The 16,418-nt window shown below is 37.4% G+C and overlaps 4 protein-coding genes across 12 annotated transcripts; 1 reads left to right on the forward strand and 3 right to left on the reverse strand.

The window, feature by feature from the left end:
- Positions 1-274: 274 nt before the first annotated feature.
- Positions 275-1,252, reverse strand: LOC148764544 (uncharacterized). The gene has a single exon (XM_088809049.1). The coding sequence runs from the start codon at positions 920-922 to the stop codon at positions 545-547; it is 378 nt and encodes a 125-aa protein (XP_088665175.1). The 5' UTR covers positions 923-1,252; the 3' UTR covers positions 275-544.
- Positions 1,253-2,087: 835 nt separating this feature from the next.
- On the reverse strand, positions 2,088-8,716 carry LOC18612442 (uncharacterized). 9 transcript variants are annotated; one of them, XM_088809045.1, is made up of 7 exons: positions 8,043-8,137; positions 5,561-7,753; positions 5,304-5,392; positions 4,557-4,733; positions 3,688-3,762; positions 2,675-2,787; positions 2,088-2,590 (listed from the first exon to the last, which is right to left on the reverse strand). In XM_088809045.1, exon 2 carries the CDS (start codon positions 7,701-7,703, stop codon positions 5,718-5,720), a length of 1,986 nt encoding a protein of 661 aa, XP_088665171.1. In that variant the 5' UTR covers positions 7,704-7,753; positions 8,043-8,137; the 3' UTR covers positions 2,088-2,590; positions 2,675-2,787; positions 3,688-3,762; positions 4,557-4,733; positions 5,304-5,392; positions 5,561-5,717. The 9 variants fall into 9 exon arrangements, with proteins under 9 accessions (XP_088665171.1, XP_017969542.2, XP_017969541.2 ...); XM_018114053.2 differs by having other exon boundaries at positions 2,088-2,534; positions 5,561-8,716; XM_018114052.2 differs by having other exon boundaries at positions 2,088-2,597; positions 5,561-8,716.
- Positions 8,717-10,910: 2,194 nt separating this feature from the next.
- LOC18612443 (pentatricopeptide repeat-containing protein At3g62890-like) lies at positions 10,911-13,467 on the forward strand. Its single transcript, XM_088804463.1, has 2 exons — positions 10,911-12,510; positions 12,589-13,467. Exons 1-2 carry the CDS (start codon positions 11,346-11,348, stop codon positions 13,392-13,394), a joined length of 1,971 nt encoding a protein of 656 aa, XP_088660589.1. The 5' UTR covers positions 10,911-11,345; the 3' UTR covers positions 13,395-13,467.
- Positions 13,468-14,519: 1,052 nt separating this feature from the next.
- On the reverse strand, positions 14,520-16,064 carry LOC18612444 (chlorophyll a-b binding protein 151, chloroplastic). Its single transcript, XM_007049246.3, has 2 exons — positions 15,700-16,064; positions 14,520-15,321 (listed from the first exon to the last, which is right to left on the reverse strand). The coding sequence occupies exons 1-2, from the start codon at positions 15,843-15,845 to the stop codon at positions 14,670-14,672; spliced, it is 798 nt and encodes a 265-aa protein (XP_007049308.1). The 5' UTR covers positions 15,846-16,064; the 3' UTR covers positions 14,520-14,669.
- Positions 16,065-16,418: the final 354 nt, after the last annotated feature.

The following is a 16,418-nucleotide window of genomic DNA, read 5'->3' on the forward strand; positions in this document are numbered from 1 at the left end:
TTTTTACACACACATAGTAATTGAAAGCTGAGTTATAGTGTATGTGTTATCAACTTCTGTTCCTTCAATCCACTTTCAGTACTTCAGTTTCTCTTCCTCTGTTGTTTTTGCATTGAAACAGCACCACAAAGTGAATAAGCCTATTACGCAAAGCTATGGATTGAGATCTTCCATATTAACTGGTAAGTAGCAGTTTTGACTCCAGCTAGCTGCTCCTAGATTGAGCATCAGTTAACTGTTGATATTGTTCAAGGAATGACGGAAGAAAAAGATGGCTCAATTTTGTCGGCATATATAGTTATGGAATAGGAGATTTAGTCAGAATCAATACATGCGAGGGAAAAATGAAAGAAGTTACAAGACTTAAGAGAGAGCGGAATGCAGTCTTTCTGATTGCATGAACAATCTGAAGATGCACCCGGCAATGTATATTATCAGCAAATATATAGTTATATTACTCTTCCATTCTTACAGACCACAAAAAAAGGAGGAAAGAGAAGTAGGTTAACAAGGAACTATGAAAGACATAAGAAGTAAGATTCCTCTACAGATGAAGAGAAGTATCAACATCAGAATTCTCAAAATTTTTAGATCTGCTTGAAGTTGCTGCACTGTTAGGCCATGAGCTTGGTGATGCTGGGATTCCCATAGCTCTGAAATCGGTTTGCCTGCTTTGCGGGTTAAGTCCAAGAGAGAGTGAATCCTGAGGGGGTTGCCTGTAAGGTAGAATCACCTCAGGTTGGAAGGACAGTCTGTTAGGTTCATAGCGCATGGTAGGGCTGAGGCGTTCGGATTCAGCGAATAGCTTCAGAAGCTCTTTCTCCTCTCTCTTTTCTCTAACCTTCTGCAGCTGTCTAAACCTCTCTTGCAAAAGGGCAATTGAGGAACTAACCATGGTAGGATCACCACCTTGCCTACCCATTATGGGAAAAGCCTTCTGCTTTGTGGGAATGGCTTGATGTGTTTGTCAAAATGGTTGGTGCATCGAGGGTCAAATGGAGGTATTTATAGGAGATAGTTTTTTCCTATTCAACATTAATGTATACTTTTTTGTAGCTATCCCAAATGATTTTGGGTGATGTATATAAAGGAGAATCGGCTGCTGTGCAGCAAAATCCAAGAGGAAGGGTATTGAGGCTAGTCTAGACAGGGCTGGGTTGGTGGATGTGTAGGCAAAAGGACTTTTTTAAGGGAGGGTAAGTGTAAGAGAGAGAGTCCAAATGAAATTGGGGAGTAGCATTTGGAAGGAAGCCTTGTGGGGAATAAATGGTTAGGTGATGCAGTGTTAGCTTGTCTTTAAAATCCAAATGGGCTTCGGAGAAGATGGTGCGTTCCCTGGCACGTTTGGATGCATATCATTTCTTTTATCTGTTTTCGGCTCACTAATGAAGACTTTTATTATTATTATTATCATTTTTAAGGCTTTGGCCTTGGGTGTATGGAAAAAGACAGAGAATCAGAAGGAATAATTTTCGGAGTTTGATGTTTCTGATCAGACACCCGAAATGCTTATGGAGGAAAGAGAAAGGAAACCCACCAGCATGACCTCTTTCTTTCTTTCTTTCTTTCTGTACCTATATGATCCTAAGCTGAACTGTGAACAAAGAAGAGAGGCCCCAGCAATACATAAATTGAATTAGACCAACCGTGACACTTATTGATACAGACAGAAAATACACTGTTGCACAGTCCAACACTGATACTTTTAATTCTACCTTTCGGAATCTGAAAATTCCATAAATGGATGATGGATGCCCACTTCCAAAGGGTTTGGTTTAACTCCTATGCTACAAGGAGATCCAAAAAAGTCTTTACTAAAAGGTTGAGCCTGACGTACTCCTGAGTATTTAAGTATGTGGGAATGCTCTTTCTGCTCCCTAAACAGCTAAGGCTGATGCCACCACTTGCTGCCATTGAGAGATGAGGGGGAATGCGACCCCAATCATCAGGGATGGGGAAAAAATACTGGGTCCCCCAGTATGAAGTGCTTCCGGATTGCACTTTGTACAGAAAAGATGAACAACTGCTATGCTTGTGAGTCATTCTATTCAAGTTTTTAACCATTGTGAGAGATGCATAAAGCAAAATGCCATAAATATGAATCCACTTATCTATTATAATGTCGCCATGAATGCTTACTTTTCTGATGCTGCAAATAATGTCAATCATAAACCTGCTACTGCCAGGTGTAAGGCAATAGCACCAATAAATTTCATCTCCAGGAAATATCAAAATCAATATAAAGTCTAGATAAAATATTGTCCTAGCATCTCCATTTTTATCATGGAACATGTTGCTATTATTAGATTTAGTTGAACCACTTTCTCCAGGCCCCAACTGAAAACAAAAGGGTAAAGACAAAATCATAGTATTATGAGCTCTTTGTATGCCATGCACTTGCTGTGGGCTATATCTGATAGCAAATAGACTGGATATAGTTCAGGTGGTAATGGTGGGGCGGGATGTGGGAAGATATTTTAAATTCAAGCCCCAACGCAATCAACAAATTGCCCAATCCATACCTCTTGCAGACCCTGGCCATCCAAATTACCATCATTACTCAGTATGTGGTTGGTTTTGATGGAACCATCTGTTAACTTCAAAGCTAATTAGATACTGCCAAAGCTATTTTATCTAAGAATTAGTATCTCAAATGCATCTTAAAACAGCTGACCTTTCTCAAGTTTTGCCTCTTGACCAGGCAATGCCATCCATGGTAGGTGATCCATAAGTTCATCAATCAGGACCAACTTTGTTGCCATCTCAACACATGGGCTACATGTTAACCTGTAGCACATGGCATTGATGATTGCTAACATAGTGAAACACTATATTAATAATATTGATCTGTTGTTAACTACTTTATGGTTTCTCCCAAAAGGGATAGGATTGATGCTCAATCCCCATGGAAGCTTTTTCATGAGGGCACTTTGAGGTACATCCTTATGGTATTGCCACACAATCAAAAGCAGGTTATAGAGCCCAACGAAAGTGAAGAGAAAGAGGGAGGGATTGACAGACATGGTCTGAGGGCGAGGTGAGACTTCAAGAACTTAGAGAGAACATGCCAGGCCAGCCATGTAAAAAGTAGTGCAATGGTTATATTAGAGAGAGTGAATGAGAGAATAAATGACAAATGCAGGTTAGGTAGGGGAAGTCACTGTTTGAGCTTTTGGCTGAGAGCTTAGTTGTGCATGGCTACTCAGAGAAGACGCATATATAGTGAATTCAAAATAGTTATCGTGCAAGTCCCAATTCCCCTCCCTTTTTCTTCTCTTTTATTTTGGAGAGGGTGCATATTTTTCCACATTTACCATCTGGAGAAATATTCCATGGAACAATGGTGATGTGAAATAAATATGATGTCAAAAAATATATGATCACACAAATTTTTGGATGGAAATCAAATTTGCTGACAAGAAATCGTCATTTTATGGAATCTTTTCTTTTCCATTTGAATGATGCTTCTCCAATCTGGTTTTGCTAATGATAAATCAAATTAAAGGAAACTTAGTAGGAGATTCACAAAATCATGAATAGAGTTATAATCTTGGCATTAGAGAAACAGCTATACAATAAAAATTTTATGTAGTTAGCAGATGAAAAAAATTAATCAATTTCCCAATTGATGATTGACAAGGAATACAATATAAAGATGATTTATTATTGGCTTGATATAGAGGATACCTTCATAACCAGTTATCAAGGTTGATTGAATATGTAGGAGACAGCATTGCAAACAACTCAGCACATAATGAAATCCTGCAAAAAATATTGAGCCAAATTTGTCACTCCCTTACTCCATAAACCTACAAATATTAAGAAGTAGAAAAATGGTTTAGCATACAAATGCCAAATTGTTTAGCATGTGAAACAAGGACCAACCAGACAGTATTAAGCATATATTTGGCATAATGATGAAGCCATGTTCAAGCTATAAATGTCATGGAGATGATACCTAACTTAAATTAAGGTGTTTGGGAAATGGTGGGATTGGAAACAATAACATTTAAATCCCTTGATTTACCGCCTGAGCTAAGCATGGGTGGTTGGATGGAGGAGAGAGAGATGGAAGTTTGGGAGGAGAGAGGTGTTAGGCAGAGATCCTTGGCTTGAGCCATGGGGTAGGATTGCACCCAAAACAAAATTCCTAATATGAAATTCTGTGTTTAACAAAATAATTGTTTGTGATATGCTTATGCTTCTTAATAGAGTTAATGATGAATGTTGATGGTAGTTTTGCTGGTGTCAGCAAAGTATTAACGGTGAGGGTATGTGTGGGATGGCAGTAACAGAACAAGGGCATTAGCATAAACAATTGCACTGGTGACTATGTGGTGGGACAACAAAATGAAACAGGAAGTTGCACAATGAGTGATAATGGTAACAGCTTGTTGGTAGGCTTAGTGGCAGGGGCAAAGATGATACTGGTGAGTCAATGACATCAATGAGATTGGTAGCAGTTAAGACAACCATGTTTTGGTGAGTACTAATGGTGATTAGAAGTAGTGATGATAGCATGATGTGATAAAGGGGGAGAGTTTACAGAATGATACCAGCAGATGCTTAGCAAGATGCTGGCAGTAATGAGTAGCATTTTGCTCCACTAGCGATAGCAGTACAATAAACTGCACTTTTCTAACAGTTCAAGAATTTGATTACTTTAAAGCTCAGAAATTCATATCCTTCAAGAATTGTTGAACTCCATAATTAGGACAAAATACGTGGGACATCTGTATTTGAAACAGAAAAATAGAAGTTGTCACAAGCCTCTTAAATCTAAATTAAAGCACTAACCTAGAGTCAGACAACAACATAATGCTGAGGAAAATTTGTGATTTAATTTAGAACTTTCATAATTGATGTGAAGGTCAAAACAGGTAGATTTGCTATGCTAAAATTATAGATGAATGAAGCACCAAATTCATAGCCTTATCAGTGTCAAACATTTCTACAGACAAACTTCTACGTGCAAAATGAGGTAAATAGCCAAGTTTTCATGTCACAAGTTTCAAGAAGGTCAGCAAGCTACAGAGAAAAGATTGAAAGGGCATAACTACTCAAAAAATTGTCTGTAACCTTAAGCAAACTTCAATATTGTTTAAGAGTAGTCAAATAATAATTAATGCAAACGATTAAAACAAGTACTAGAAGCAGCAATTTGCATACAGATCCACAGACAAAAAAATAACACAAAAAGGAAATATATATATAGATGAAGATATCTTTATAAAAAGTTCAGCCAAATGTGACCATTTATTTTTATCAGAAGTTCCTATAATCTACACTGTTCATTGTTTTACCTGAGCATGATCAGTTCTTCTAGCCCACAAGTATCTTCTTGCTATCTTGCCATGGGGTCCAAATATCAAATTTAAAAAATATCCAGTTTCTGGTAAATTGGAACAAACATAGCCATCAGATTCTAAGCTGATAATAAACAGTTTAAGAAGTGAGAAGTATGAAGCATTAAGGCGATAAACAATGCCAATAAATTACGGTGATCAACAGAGAGTAAAAAGAATAGCAAATGGTAACTAAATAAACATTATTGTCTTACCATTTACAAAATGATGGAGCTACAAAGTAATGAGAACCCAAAATTTTATTTACATGTGTGCAATCAATCTGTTTATAACCAAAGCCCATTTGAAAGATATATTTATCCGTCTTGCTGGGGATGGTGCTACATTCCGGCTCTTAGAAGCAAGCTCAACTCATTGTGTATTCCTCACAATTCTCAACTTGTTACCAATTTGATCTACTTCTATCAATCCATATTTCGAGAATTCTCTGGCCAAAATTACATATGTCTGAAAATTAGGAGGACAATTTCTAGATTCCATGACATGAAGAAGCTTCATGCATAAATCTGATTCTCCTTCCTTCAGCAAACCATCAATCAACACCGTCCAAACAATCTCATCAGAACTCCATTGTTTCTCAATCAAGCTCTCAAACAAATTCTGAACTTCTTTCACTCGACCCGCCTTGCAAAGGGCACAAATGACTTCTCTATAATTTGATAAAGGAGGCTCCCAACCTTTAATCAATGTGAGGTTAAAAGTTTCTAGAGCATGATCCACTTCTAAGTTCCTACATTGTGCAAATATTAGAGAGAACAAGATGTCTTTATTGGGACAAAGACCTTTCTCTTTCATATGTGCCACTAACTGACTTGCCTCATAATATCTGCCTTCCCTACACAAGCCAGTGACTAATGCACTGTATATATCAACATTAGGTTCACAACCATTGCCAGACAATGTAGATAGGAGGTAACGCATCAACCCAAAATTTGCAAATCTGTCATCAATTCTACCACCACACACCACTCTGTTTTGAGAAACAACCTTTTCTGTTAGCAACTTGAATTCTTTTTGCAACCCTTTCGACAACACACTGAAAGTTCTGTAATTAGGTTTACAACCTGCATCAAGCATCCGACGCAGAAGCAAGAATGCGTGATCTAACCTACCAAGCATAACAAAACCATCAATGAGTGAGGTAAATGTTACCTCATCAGGTGCCAATTCTTTGCCTATCATTTCATCAAGTAAATTTTCTGCATGATTAGCCTTCCCCTCTTGACATAGGCCATGAATAAGTGAACTATATGTGTAAACATTTGGTGAGCAATTTCTCTCTTTCATTTCCAGGAAAACCCTAAATGCAAGATCAGTCCCACCATTTTTACAAATCCCATCGATCATACATGTGTAGGTAATGACATTAGGCCGCAATCCTTTCTCTACCATCTTACTGATTAATTTTTCCACTTCAGAAAACTGATTGTTTTGAGACAAACCATTTATTATGGCATTATAAGTTTCAATCTCAGGACAGCAGCCATGTTGCTCCATCCTCTCAAATAATGACACGGCAGCATCCATTTTCCCTTCCTTACAGTAACCATCAATCATAGCAGTGTAACTAACCTGATTTGGAGTTAGCCCACGTTCTATCATTTCACAGAAAAGACTGACTGCTGAATCCAACTGTCCCCACTTGCAAAACCCTGAAATAAGTTCAGAATAAGTCCACTCATCAGGTCCACGTTCAGTCTCCTTTATCATATCTAACAATCTCATAGCATTGTTTAGATTCCCTTTTCTAAGGTATCCCCCAATAAGTGTGTTATAGGTTATCAAAGTTGGAGAGGGACCAATCCTGAGCATTTTGTGGAAGAGAGCCATTGCCTTCTCAGTGTCACCCATTAAGCACAATGCTTTTATAATCTCATTGTATGTTTGGGTATTCGGCAATGTACTGTGTCTCAGCATCCAATTAAAAATATCCAAAGCAATGGCAAATCTTCCTTCAGCACACAATTCATTTATTAGTACATTGTACGTAACCGTGCTAGGAACCAAACCATTCTTTACCATTTTGTGGTAGAATCCAACTGCCATTTCAAGCTTCTGCACCCGAAATAATCCACTTATTAATGCGGTATACGTCTGCACATTAGGATAACACCCCCACGTCCTCATACTACCCACAATTTCAATTGCCTCATCCACACGACCAAACTCACATAATGAACTAATCGGAACAGTATAAGTATAAACAGTCGGTTTAATCCCTTTCTCAACCATCTCTTCGAACATACCAAGTGCCTCATCTACCCTACCTACATTGCACAACCCATTGATCAAATTTGAATACGTGACCGAATTAGGATCACAACCCTCCTTCACCATTTTATAGAAAACCTCAAAAGCCAAATCCAAATTCTGATTCCTACAATACCCTAAAATCAACGACGTATAAGTAAACGTATCTGGGCACATATTGTATTGAAAAATCTTGTTGAAAATCAACTCAGCCTCATGAACCTTCCCTTTCTTACAAAAAATATTAATCATAGTATTACATGTCAATAAACTTGGTTTAATCCCAGTATTCAACATTTGGCTATAAACATCTTGAGCTAAACTAACCATCTCAAATTTTCCGCATTGAATCAAAAGTGTATTGAAACTATATAGAGTAAAGCCAAAACCAGAATTCTGATTAAACCCATTTAAAAACTCAATTACCCTTTTAACTTCTTCCTCATTTCTACAAGCCTTGATCATCAGAATCCTAACATGATCCACCGGAGGAAACTTTCGATCTTTAGCGAGCCTATTCAACATCAAAACGTAACAACCCATGTCATGCTTGTAAAAATGCCGCTTTGAGACCCAGAAAAAGAATTCCAAAACGGAGTCAGTGTTTTTGTGGGTGGTGATTATTTGGGACACGTGGTGGGGTTTCAGGTCGGAGGTTAAGTGAAGGAGTTCTAAATTTTGTTTCCATTGACGATGGGATAATATATTGCAGATTTTGGAGACTAATGAAGATTGGTTGGTTGGTTGGGAGCTGAAGGCGAGGATATGGTGGCGGAGTAATGAGAGGGAAAAGAGTTTGGGAGATGGGTTTTTGAGGAGAGGATTTAACATTGCGGATTGGGATTTGGGTTCATTGAGGAAGACTTCGGAGATGAAAGGAAAATGATTTTTCTGGGTTTTTGGTCGGGGGGGGGTGGGATCTGGGAGATGAGAGAGACCTGGGTGTGGTTGGACTTGGGTGAGTAAGGAAACGTGGTCAGCCAAGGACCATAATACCCAAAAGCAGAAGAGCGAAGAGTTCAAGCTAGCGTCATGGACCCTGTAACGCTGGGGTCGACCGAAGCTTGAGCCACTGCTTGTTGGAGAATGAAATACCGCAACCGTTAAAAAAACCCAGTTAATCAGAACAGACCGCCAATTTTTTTATTAGCCTATTTTTTGTTTCCATAATTGAGAAAATGGATTTTTCCGGGGAAAAATAAATCATTTTCCCTTCCCTGCTGAGACCGTACACGTTGTTCAAGCTTCCAAAAACAAGAAGTTCAGAGACTTGTTACCTCTTAAATTAATTCCCTCCGCTAACGTTTGGATCAAACGACAGGATGGAGTTGGGATCATTTCAAAATTCAATGTGATTAAAAAAAAGTGTGATTTGAGATTTCTAAGTGTTTGATATCATTACGAAAAAGCATTGTAATGAGCTAAAATGTCTAAAAAATTAGATAAAATAAAAAAGTAATTTTAAGTAAATGCATTAAATCATGGGTTTAGGGTTTTATGATGGAGTTGAATGGAATTTTAGAGATGCTAAGGATATTTTAGTCTTTTTGGTCCTTTTGGCATTTTCAATTAATTAATAGAAAACTCAAAATTGGAATGGAGTTTTTTATACAAAAAAATTTAATATTTTCTTTTATCTTTTTTTATGATAAATATTATTCATAAGCAATAAAATTTCCAATGTTATTTATAATCATTACAGATAAATTTTTTTGATCGATATTTTTATTATTTTTTATTTTTTGAATAAAATTTAAAAAACAAATAATAAAAATATCAACCAAGTAAAATTTAAATTATACTTAACTCTCACTCGAGTCATTAGGCATTTTAAATAGAATCACTTTTAAGTATATATGATATAGTCACCCTAAATGCAAATGATGAAAATATAGATAGAAATTGAAGTTGACATGTTGGTTGTCATGCCCATTTCCATATCCATATCAACTTTGCAGAATAATTTCATTATAATGGTCACTAAGCTTAGGATCAAATCTCTATTAGGTCAAATATTATATAAATCCCAAATAGGTCTTGAAATTTTTTAATTTGTATCAAAATTAAAAAATTTGTATTATGTATTGAGTCCAGTTATTTTAACAGTATCTATTAAATAAATTATGAAATATGAATATGGACAAATATCAGTATTTATATTACCATCTAGCAATCACTCTTAAAATCTTCGTTACAAGATGCATAAAACAAGAAACTTCATTACAAGATCATGTAACAAGTATAAATTTCGGATATTTGAGTGAATAAATGGTGTCATGTAACACGATTATACTACATGTAAGGTTGTCCCCGGAAGTAATTAATGCTAAGTATGAACTTACAATAGGAGTGGAGAAACAAAAAAGGTGAAGAGCAAGGGATTGAGGAAATTAATTGTGAAGGGAGTGTTGTGTTATCATTACAACCTAAGATAGTAAGTGTTACAAAGTTTATGATTTAAGGTTTGAATTGTAATAATTTGACGTATGGTGCTTTATGAAAAATTACTACTTCACCCAGGCTTGGTCACGAGATTTTTTTTCCTTTGAATTTTCTTTATTCTTTGTGGTAGATAATAAAAATTGAAATGTTTGAAGATTCTTTATTACCTTGAAAATTTTCATGTTAATGCCTTCTATGCACATTATAAATATAATAATATAAGCATCAATAAAGAAGAAAATGAGGAATTTATTTATTTGATTAGTTGCTTGCTTAACATACATATTATTCCATTGTCAATTTTATAATTATATGAAAGTAGTCATCGAAATTATAAATAATATACGAACAAGTTGATTTATAATTCTTTTGAAAAAATATATCAAAAACCGAAACTTATTCAAAGTTTAACTAGAAGTTTGTGAGAGTGCACCAACTCAGTATGCGTATAACTTTCAAAGTCGTTTTGATTACAAAAGCAAAACCAATAAGTGAAAAGGACAGGAAATCAACCAACATTTTTGAAAAACCAAAATAATTTTTTTTTTTAAAAAATAAAAAACCTTCTAGAGATATGAGCTCATCTTCTAGAGTTTGAGTTGATTTTGACCTTACATTTCAAATAAAATATCCGAAATACTTTTTAAAATGCATGTAATTTCATCGAAATCCTACTATGGTTGTTAGGAAAAGACTTTATAGGTTAGAATTAATATATATAAATGAACAAAGATTATACGTATTTTTTAAAAAAATATTAATATATGCATATATATATATATATATATATTGTTCATCCATGTGCTTAGAGACGGAAACCAAGAAACAGATGTGTTGGCCACAGAGGGAGTGAAGAGTTTTGGAGGTGCAGGCAGGCTTGTGAATGAAGAGTCCACACTGCTGAATGAAAATCTGCAACTCACTGGAAAACTCTTATTGATTAGAGGGAATTTTTATTTTGGGCTTGTATGCTGTACAAGGATCTTAGCCTTGAGATATGGGTAGGAAAGCTTCTTGGTCTCTAGCAACCAGCTGATGTAAGCCGAGTTTCTGTTTATATTTTGACAGGGGCTTATACTGTCTTCTCGTACCGGAACTAACTGTTAGGTTTTTGTAATTTATTTATTATTATGAAATCAAAGTTGCCTTCCAAAATAAAAAAAATAAATTGAAAATTTTGGATTTAACCACCAGACCAGCCCAGTAACTCAAATTCCCTCCAAATTTTCACCTACCATAAATAATAAATTCCTCTGACACCCTTCTTCCCAATTCTCATCACCCAAAATGCAACAGCTAACACCTTCCCACACTCTCCACCAACACTTCCCTCACGCCCTCCATTTTTCACTTCTCCGATCCTCCAAAACCCACCCAGAAACCCAACAGCTCCACGCGTTTTCCCTCAAAACCGGCCTTTTCTCTCACCCTTCAATCTCTTCTCGCCTCCTTTCTCTCTATGCCGACCCCGATATCAACAACCTCCGCTATGCTCGCTCCGTCTTCGACCAAATCCAGCTGCCCACGTTGATTCTTTGGAACATCATCATCAAATGCTACGTCGAAAACCAACAATCTCATGAAGCCATCTTCTTGTTTGCCCAACTGCTTCATCATTTTCCGCCCGATGAGTTCACGTTTCCTTGCGTGATAAAGGGATGTGCTAAGTTAAATGCTGTAAATGAAGGGAAACAGATCCATGGGTTGGTCTTGAAGCTTGGCTTTGGATTAGATAAATTTACGCAGGGTAGCTTGGTCAATTTGTATTCAAAGTGCGGCGAGATTGCTTCTGCTCACAAAGTGTTTGATGTGATGGGTGAGAAAGATTTGGTTTTATGGAATTCTTTGCTTGATGGGTATGCGAGGTGTGGGGAAGTTAAGGTTGCGATGAAGGCGTTTGAGGAAATGCCTGAGAGAGATTGTTTTTCGTGGACGGTTTTGATTGATGGGTTGGCAAAATGTGGGGAGGTTGAGACTGCTAGAGAGATATTCGAGAAAATGCCAAATAGGAATTTAGTTTCGTGGAATACTATGATTAATGGGTATATGAAAGCTGGAGATATTAATTCCGCTTGTAAATTGTTTAATCGAATGCCCAAAAGGAATTTGATCACATGGAATTCAATTATAGGAGGGCTTGAATTGAATTTGCACTTTGTGGAAGCTTTGGAGATGTTTAAGAGAATGTTAAAGGAGGAATTTAGGCCTAGCCATGCAACGTTAGTTAGTGTCATTTCTGCAGTCTCTGGATTAGCTAGTCTTGGTAAGGGAAGATCGATGCATTCTTACATTGTTAAAAATGGAATTGAATTAGATGGGGTTGTTGGGACAGTGTTAATCGAAATGTATTCCAAGTGTGGGAGCATTGATAGTGCTCTAACAATTTTTCGGACCATATCCAACAAGAAGTTGGGGCATTGGACTGCTATAATTGTAGGCTTGAGTATTCATGGTATGGCTGAACATGCTCTAGAATTCTTTCTTGAAATGTGCAGAATTGGTGTGAAGCCTAATGCTATAACTTTTGTAGGTGTGCTTAATGCTTGTAGTCATGCAGGGTTGATCAATGATGGTCGTGGATATTTTAATACAATGATAAATGAATATGGAATTAAACCTACTATAGAACATTATGGTTGTTTGGTGGACATGTTATGTCGAGCTGGGGATCTTGAAGAAGCAAAAAATATCATTGAAGAGATGCCCAGGAGAGCAAACAAAGTAATTTGGATGACGTTGCTTAGTGGTGCCAGGAACCATGGAAACACAAAGATAGGTGAATATGCTGCTCATCATTTGATTGAACTGGCTCCAGAGACTATTGGGGGTTATGTTGTTCTTTCTAATATGTATGCTATAGCTGGTGAGCCGGACAAAGTTTCTAAAGTAAGAGAAATGATGAAAAAGAGGGGATTGAGAAAAGACCCAGGCTGCAGTTCAATAGAGCATAGAGGTGTGGTTCATGAGTTTGTTGTGGGAGATAAATCACATCCCCAAACAAAAGAACTTTATTCCAAATTGAGTGAGATGGCAGAGAAATTGAAACTTGCGGGACATGTTCCTGACACAAGCCAAGTGTTGTTGTACAGTGAAGAGGAGGAAGAGAAGGAAGCTGAATTGGAAAAGCATAGCGAGAGGTTGGCCATTGCCTTTGGTCTCATCAATGTTGAAGCTGGGTCTCCCATTCGCATCATGAAGAACCTTCGTGTTTGTAATGATTGCCATTCTGTAACTAAACTGCTCTCAAAAATCTACAGTCGCGAGATTATTGTAAGAGATAATAGCCGCTTTCATCATTTCAAAAATGGATTGTGTTCTTGCAAAGATTTTTGGTGATTGCCTCAGCTGCTGGCTTACGTTAATGATTTTTTCACCAGGACTGAATGGGATGATAACTTTGAGGTCTTCAGTTATTGTGCGCATCATCACTTTTGAGGGTTTATAGAAATGGCTAGGATCTTTTTCTTAGGCAATCTTGACATTGACTCCACCCAATTCACATGAAATGCATTGAGTCAACTTTCATCCTTGTTGACTTCAAAGAAGAACTTCAATCAACAAGAATTACCACTCACTTGCTCTGCATCTAGAGACCATATTAATTAGCATCATCAACATCTTTTCTTTTCTTTTCTTTTCTTTTATCAATTTCCCACAGACGAAACCGCCACTTTTTTTGCCACGACCACCTTGCCATGTGTGATTTCCTCAACAAATCAATGTTACATTCAACATATTTTTGGAACATGTTAGACAGAGTGGAGTAAGAATATAATATCACAAGAAAAGTATCCATATCAGTGAGAAAAAATTCTCTATTCTATAATCCAAGGTCTGCCCCTACTGTCTTTAGATCTTCAACAACACTAATTCTCACTCAAATCCAGAAATTCAATAAATTGCACCGCTAGAGCAGTCAAGAATGATCTCACATGCAACTAACACTTTTGTCGTAATGAAACTACTCTTGCATGTCTTCCATCTCATGAACACAATCTGTAACAACACAGCTCCCGGACCATCACCTTTGATCACTACTCGTGCTTCATGGTTGCATCTTGTTTTGCTAATTTCTAGCCATGCCTCTGATTCCAACTTGTGACTTTTATCACTCTTTATCATACATTACAACTCTCTGAAACTTTCCCAAAAAAGAGAGTACATCTTTCTCTCTCATAATTCTAAAGGTTAAAAGACCTACTCTATATTTATAGATCAGTCCTGTTATTTGATTACTGAAAGTTCCTACCCATTAAGGACTCTTACCGTATTATAAATAAATTAAGCGCCAAATAATTCTCGACCAATAGAATTTTATGGGAATCCAAACTGATTCTGGATTAAAATTTGAGTCAAACATTTAAACGAGTTGTCTATATTAAGTGCTGCAGAGAACCATGCTTAAGTGCTTAGACCTGTGAAGTTTTGTTGCTTGATCTTAAGAAAGTCAAAGATATACTATTTCACGCACAAAAGATCTGAAATTTTAATTATACAATAGCCCCAAAGATAAGCAGTTAAATTACATCTGCACTCGAGATATTCAACACATGCCACGTAGTGATTAATTTTACAGCTTTCAAAGACATACCATTGATCTATCTAAGTTGTTCATTTTCCGGGGACAAAGTTAGTGGCATAAGCCCATGCATTGTTGGTCGCCGGATCAGCAAGGTGGTCGAAAAGGTTCTCAATGGGACCCTTTCCGGTGACAATAGCCTGGACGAAGAATCCAAACATGGAGAACATTGCCAGGCGGCCATTCTTGATCTCCTTAACCTTCAACTCTGCGAAGGCATCAGGATCATCAGCCAATCCAAGTGGGTCAAAAGCACCACCTGGGTAAATTGGGTCAAGTCCTTCACCGAGTGGTCCACCACCGACTCTGTATCCTTCAACAAATCCCATGAGCACAACTTGGCAAGCCCAGATTGCAAGAATGCTCTGAGCATGGATAAGGTTTGGGTTGCCAAGGTAGTCAAGGCCACCCTCGGAGAAGATTTGAGATCCAGCCTTGAACCAAACTGCCTCTCCAAACTTGACACCGTTCCTTGAAAGAATTTCAGGGAAGACGCAGCCAAGGGCACCAAGCATAGCCCATCTGCAGTGGATCACCTCAAGCTCACGGTTCTTAGCAAATGTCTCTGGGTCAGCTGATAATCCAGCGGTGTCCCACCCGTAGTCACCAGGGAATTCTCCAGTTAGGTATGATGGGATTTGGTCAGAGAATGGACCCAAGTACTTTGGGCGGTCAGGGCCATACCTGTTTTTTTGTCAAATTATAGGTCAAGTAATCAGATCATAAACCAGAAATATAGTTCACTCTCTCATGTTTTTTCTCTACAAAATCGTTTTGGACATTAGATGTTAGATTTCCACGCAACAAAACGAAAAATGCTCCTAATGTTCAACTTAGGCTTTGTCTGTCTCTTCGAACTATAACAAATAGTTGACATATATTTCAGTTGGCTTAATTTGAGCCTGATTGTGACTAGGCTCTGCTCCCGTACAAACTGTTTTTTTTTTTTCAAAGTATTATTGTTTCACAAGATTTGGATAAACTATATTGAATTAGACGGGAAATTGTTCATAAAAGATACTACCAGCTAGTACTAGGAAGCAGCAAGAAAAATGTAATTACCAGATGCTGGCGGGAGCACTTTTCACAGTTCTGCGCATGGTAACACGACCGCCACCGAAGACACCGACCTTGCGGACGAGCTCATTGGACTGCTTCAAAGCGGTCTGGCCAGCGAAAGCTGATTGTTGGATAGCGGAGGTTGCCATGGTGATGCCTGAGGGCTGAGGCTTTAAGCTTAACTTGGTTCTGTTTGCTTAAGGATGGTGCAGTCTGTTTGGGCTTGGAGGAGAGGAGGGGCTTATATCGGAAAAGAGAAGATGTTGTGGATCAGGAAATGTATATGTCAGCTGCACCCTATTGGTTGCTGCATGAGATGTGGATTCGCATGTTGATATTTTGCAGAGAGGTAGAGGCTGTGGTAATGCCACATGGGATTTGACAGATCTTGTTGGAGGTGTTTTAGGTGGTGATGAGAAAGCCAAAGCCACAGATGCACACAACTATCCAAATCGTATTGCGCTGGATGTTGTTGATCCATCTGCTTTGAAATATCATAATTGGGCCGGGCTATTTGCTCTGCTTTAGAGCCCCATCCTCGCGCCAGATACTAATCTCTACGAAATGTTAAAATCTTTGCAAACTAATCAAATAATTTTTCATTTACCCGAAAAATACTTAAAGATTTATATTTTTTATTTAATCTTTTAATATTTTAATTTTATTCAATTTAATCTATATAGTATATATTTTTATTCAATTTAATCCTTATGACACGGTAA

This window comes from Theobroma cacao, chromosome 1, assembly GCF_053813885.1.
Source record: "Theobroma cacao isolate CCN51 chromosome 1, ASM5381388v1, whole genome shotgun sequence".
In the NCBI taxonomy this organism is placed as follows: domain Eukaryota; kingdom Viridiplantae; phylum Streptophyta; class Magnoliopsida; order Malvales; family Malvaceae; genus Theobroma; species Theobroma cacao.